At 38.0% G+C, this 5,884-nt stretch overlaps 1 protein-coding gene and 1 pseudogene across 1 annotated transcript; both read left to right on the forward strand.

Annotated features, from left to right (window-relative positions):
• Positions 1-2,936: 2,936 nt before the first annotated feature.
• Positions 2,937-3,497, forward strand: LOC143581815 (uncharacterized). Its single transcript, XM_077064506.1, has one exon. The coding sequence runs from the start codon at positions 2,937-2,939 to the stop codon at positions 3,495-3,497; it is 561 nt and encodes a 186-aa protein (XP_076920621.1).
• A 1,435-nt stretch (positions 3,498-4,932) lies between these two features.
• LOC143581818 (ethylene-responsive transcription factor ERF043 pseudogene) lies at positions 4,933-5,669 on the forward strand (annotated as a pseudogene).
• The last annotated feature ends 215 nt before the right edge of the window (positions 5,670-5,884 follow it).

A 5,884-nucleotide genomic window follows, 5' to 3' on the forward strand; every position in this document is an offset into this window, starting at 1 on the left:
CACCCAGCCGGCGGCAGACGGAGGAAGACAGAGGCAGGCGATGGGTAGGTGGGTTTTGGCAGACGGAGGAAGACGAAGCCGACGAGGAAGATGGATCGGTAGTTGAGCTTTGTTGTTTGTGTTGGTGGGTAGGTGATACATGGGGAATTGTGTTGATGAAGATTTTATATCTAAATAATAATAAGAATAATATAATATGATATAATAATATTATACTTTTAGCCAACGGCTCTTTTATTATAATAATAATAATAATAATATAATTATGTTTACATAATATAAATAAATAAATAAATTATTTAACCCTACCACGCTATAAATAACACATTTCTCTATTCAATACAACACCTTTCACACCAAAATTTCTCAAATACTCCCACCACAATATATCTAAAAAAATGAGTTCCAACGACGAAGTAACACAACCCTTGAGTGAGAACGATGAGGAAACCGACTACACAAGTGATAACAATGAAGTAAGCCAACAACCCCCACCCACTATAAACCCATACTTGAATCCTGATATTCAAAATCATGTCGTTCAAATAGCCGTCCTAACAATTCCAACAATTTATATCCAATGACGTCGAAGAATTGCTCGAGATGATGAAACAAAGACGTGCACGTCGGGAAAACACAGCCTCAAGCTCCAGAAGTAGATCGGGGAGACGTGCAAATGTAGATAGGGGTCATGAGAAAGGGTTTGAACAACTCTGGAAAGACTACTTTGCTGAGCAGCCAGTGTACGATGCTATGACCTTTAGGCGTCGGTTCCAAATGCGGCGTCCACTTTTTGTTAGAATCGTAAATGATTTCGAGGCCAATTATGAATACTTTACACAAAGAGCGGATGCCACTGGACAACGGGGTCTTTCTCCCTACCAAAAATGCACAGCTGCCATACGTCAGTTGGCATACGGCTAGTTGATGAATATATACGCATTGGCGAGAGTACGACCATGGAGTCTCTTAAAAAATTCTGCAAGGGTGTCATCGAACTTTATCATAAAGAATATCTTAGAAGACCTAACGAGAATGACATCCAACGGATATTGGAGAATCATTCAACCATCCACGGGTTTCCTGGCATGTTGGGAAGTATTGATTGTATGCATTGGGCGTGGAAAAACTGTCCTGTAGCGTGGCACGGGCAATATACGCGAGGTGACCATGGATATCCAACCATAATGCTCGAGGCAGTTGCATCACACGATCTTTGGATTTGGCATGCCTATTTTGGCATTGCCGGATCGAATAATGACATCAACGTTTTAAACCAGTCACCACTGTTCAACGATGTGGTTGAGGGTTATGCACCACCATATCATTTCACTATAAACTGTAGACAATACAATCAAGGATATTATCTTGCAGATGGAATCTATTCGGAATGGTCGACACTTGTGAAAAGCTTCAAGTATCCACACACAGACGAAGCGAAAGCTTTCAAAAAACGTCACGAGTCGGCAAGAAAGGATGTGGAAAGGGTGTTTGGGGTCCTCCAAGGTCGATGGCATATTATAAAAGGCCCTGCAAGGATTTGGAGCATAAAAACAATTTCTGATATTATGTATGCATGCATTATATTGAACAACATGATTGTGCAGGATGAGGGGGAATTTGTAACTGACTGGACCGATGAGGTAGAAGTGGATGTGCAGCTGCCAATACCTGGACCGTCTGAAGCTTTTGCACAACGTATGGAGAGGTACAAACATTTGCGTAATAAGGATGCCCACCATATCCTTCGACAAGATTTAGTACAACATATCTGGGCTAATATGCAGTTACCATAGTTAGGGGTAGCTTTTCTTTTAGTTTTATCCATGTAATGTTTTAGTTTTATTCATGTAATCTTTTTATTTTATCCAAGTAATGTTTTAATTTTATAATCACACAACATAAAACATAACTTAATAATTAGACCGTTCGGGAAAGATCGAATATGACCGTTGGGAAAAAATTATGACCGTTGGTTACAAAAATGACCGTTGGGAAAAAAATATGACCGTTGGTTACAAATATGACCGTTGGGACAAAAATTACGACCGTTGGTTAGAAATATGACCGTTGGTTACAAAAATGACCGTGGGGAAAAAAATATGACTGTTGGTTACAAAAATGACCGTTGGGAAAAAAATATGACCGTTGGTTACAAATATAACCGTTGGGAAAAAAATATGACCGTTGGTTAGCACTTTAAATACCCCTACTCTATCTCATTCAATTACACCAACACTTTCAACTCCTCATCTCTTTCAACCTTCATATAATTCTTACTACCCCCGTACTACTAATCAAGTATGGAAAACCAATTCCCATTTTCAAATTTGCTAAGTGGCTCTAACCCAAACCCGAGCGAGTCATCCAATGTCTCAGCACTCGGATTTTCCCAGCACCAACACTCAACATTTGCCCAATCAAACAACCCAAACCTAGTACCACTTCAAGGTGGTTATCCTCCACAATACATGAATCTTCCTCCTCAACAAATGGCTTATCATCCTCAACAATTTTCTTATCCGCCTCAACAAATGTCTTACCCACCTCAATACATGTCTTATCCATTGTCTCTAGACAAACAATCACCTGGGGTGTCCACCCAAGAACCATGTGCACCATCGTCATATTCAAAGAAAAAAGGGAAAAAAGTGGAAGGGTCATCTTTTACGCCAACACTTGCCATTCAAAAGTGGACTCATCGGGAAGAAATCATTTTACTTCAAGGCTACATTCACATTTCTGATGACGCAATTGTAGGGGAAAACCAAAAGGGACGTGATTTTTGGGCTCGCGTTCACGATTATTTCTGTTATGAAACTGGTAAGTCAAGCCGTACAGCGCAACAAGTAAAATCACACTATCACCAGTTTGCTCATGGGCTGACAAGGTTTTGTGAAATTTACAACCGTGAGTATGAATAGTGGGGGAGCGGTATGTCAGATGAGCAGATCATGAATCTTGCAAAAGAAGATTACCACCAAGAAATGAAGAGCTCGTTTAAGTACGAGCATTTGTTTCCAATCGCTAAGGACAACCCAAAATGGTATCATGGGGTACAAGTGATAACAAAAAGAACAAAAACATCAGCTTCTGGGGATTATACAACATCGGCTTCCAACACTGATGACACTCCTATTTCCCTTGATGATTTTACACTGAACATGGAAAGTCCTAATTCATTTCCAGAGTATGAAGAGTTGCCTCGTCCAACCAACCATAAGAAAGCTAAGGCAAGGATGAAAGCGAAGGCGAAAGAGGTGAAGGAGAAACCCGAAGAACAAGAGATTAAACTAATGCAAACTTTGGTGGGTGGGAAAATTGAAGCAATGAACTCCTTCAATGAAAAACTTGACTATATAATATACACTAACGACATGAACGTGCTAAAGATGCCTACTGCAGGTATGAATAAGAAGGCACTTAAGGTGCACCTTCGTCAGTGTGAAACGATCAGGAAAAAGTGGGATATGCCAGATGATGATGATGATGAGTAGGTTTTTAATTTATGTATGTCTAATATATGAGTGCGTATTTCTTATGTTATGTTTATTTTAATGTGATGTATGTTTAATTTATGTTTCATGTAACTTGTCGATTTCAGTTAATGTATGATTTTCTTTAAATATTTTGGTTTTTTTGTAATATTTTAGTCTTTTCTTTTCAAAAAAAAATTAATGCACGAAAAATATATAAATTTTTTAAACATTAATTTTGTTATTTTTTTTCTGGTAATATTAAATATTTTTAAAGTAATTTTAAATAATAATATTATAAAATTAATGTATTGTAAAAGTAATTTATTAAATATTAAATAATAGTAAAAGTAGGTAATGAGGTGGAGGTTTTTATTGGTTTATGGGTGGAGTAAAAAGTGAGGGTTTTTTAAAGAAATGATTAGAGTATGATGTGGCGATGAGGTGGAAGTTTAAATTGGTTTGAAGTGGTTTATGAATGTGGATGCTCGGCCTTAAGTACCCACAAACCTGGAAACACTACCCATAAAGTACCCTAAACTTTTTTTTTTTGTTTTTTTGTTAAAATTTAAAAATAAATAAATCAATTAAATGTAATTAAAATTAAAATTTAAAATATTACATACTTGAAAACCGGTAAAATAAAATATGACGATCAAAACCAAAAAAGAAAAATTAAAACACGAACATCTAAACTAGATGATCCTTCAGCCAATTATATTTTTCTGCAATTTCTCGTTTGCGGGTTATATCGATTTTCTTCACCCCGTCCTCTAGATGACCGTGTGGCCGAGTATATATGTCTTAAAGTCTTTGTCATACATCCATTTGGCTAAACTCTCGCATTGTTCCGCAATCAACGCTCTAGAATCCCCCACTTGCTGTTTTTTAGCATCCACCAAATCTTGAAGCGTTGCTTCCTTTATTAACATGTATGCATCTAGTTTGTCACCTAATGGTGAAGAGTTAGTGGTATATGCAATAGAAATGGTGAAGGTTGAGTGAATAAAAATGATGAAATGTTTGAGTGAATAAAAATGATGAAGAGTTAGTGATATTTATATGTAATAAATTGATTATTAATAGGTATTTAATTTCTTCAAAAATCTTCAACGGTCATATAAACACACGGCAAACCTTTGCCACAAATTGTAATATGGCAAACTACCCACATAGTTAGGGGTGGGTTTGCCATGTGGTAAACTACCCATAAATCTTACCCACGCTAGTGCCCGTTCCCCTCTAACAACTACCCGAAAAAAAAATAAACTGGTTGAATCTTTATGATTTCAAAATTAAACCATTTGAGTCTCCCCCGTTAACTAACCATAGATAGAATTACCAAAGATAGATAGAGTTACTGGTTTACCCTTTCTCAAGGTTGTTTACACTTCGGTTCGGGTCAGGTCGGATCACACGCTTCAAGATTTATCGGTTTGAAGTTAGTAGCCACGCAATGGCGGAGTCAACCACCACTGCATTATCTAACTCATTGGTCAAAAAGCCAGAGTTTACTGAACAACAACAACCGTACCCAGTGAATTCTGAAAAGGTGAAAAGAGGGTCAGAGAGGACACGGATAACGAGGAATGTAACAAAGCAAACAACTCTAAGCACCCGGTTTATAGAGGGGTTCGAATGCGGGCATGGGGCAAATGGGTATCCGAGATCCGAGAACCCAAAAAAAAGTCTCGGATCTGGCTCGGCACATTTTCCAACCCGGAAATGGCCGCACGTGCACACGACATCGCGGCACTTGCCATTAAAGGAAAGTCCGCGATCCTTAATTTCCCCGAGCTCGCCGATGTTTTACCCCAACCCGAAACATGCACGCCACGTCACATTCAAGCCGCCGCCACTAAAGCAGCCGCAATGGACCACCTCAGCCTGAACACCACCATCACCACCACAACATTAACAACACCACCATCAACACCCTCCACGTCATCATGTTCCTCGTACTCCGCAGTGTCCACGTTGACATCCACGTCATCATTTGAAAAATGTCACGAAATATTAAAATTGCCTAGTTTGGGTCCGAGTTATGACTCGGCCGAGTCAAGTGAGGCTTTTGTGTTTGTTGACTCAGTTTGGGACTGCTACTCATCTCCGCCGTGGCCGGAGTATTTCGGCGACGAGCCACCGTGTACTTCCGGCGGGTTTTTATTTGATACCTTGTTATGGCAACATTAATAATAATAATAATAATAATAATAATAATAATAATAATAATAATATTGTTGGTGTGTTTTAATATCATTTTCCCTTATAATTTATGGGATTTTGTTTTGTTTTATTTTATTTTATTTCCATATAATACTTTTACATTAAGTAGTTTCAAGTTCCCATTTTTACATTTTAAACAATTGTAAAATAAATAGAATAAAAAATAAAAAAATTAAGTGACA

Source organism: Bidens hawaiensis, unplaced genomic scaffold (genome assembly GCF_021521415.1).
Source record: "Bidens hawaiensis isolate Kalapana, Puna unplaced genomic scaffold, B.hawaiensis_p1.1 tig00031197_1, whole genome shotgun sequence".
Lineage (NCBI taxonomy): Eukaryota > Viridiplantae > Streptophyta > Magnoliopsida > Asterales > Asteraceae > Bidens > Bidens hawaiensis.

What these genes read in the sequence shown, in the direction of transcription:
- LOC143581815 (XM_077064506.1), top strand. Translation starts at nt 2,937, where the DNA reads ATGTCAGATGAGCAGATCATGAATCTTGCAAAAGAAGATTACCACCAA.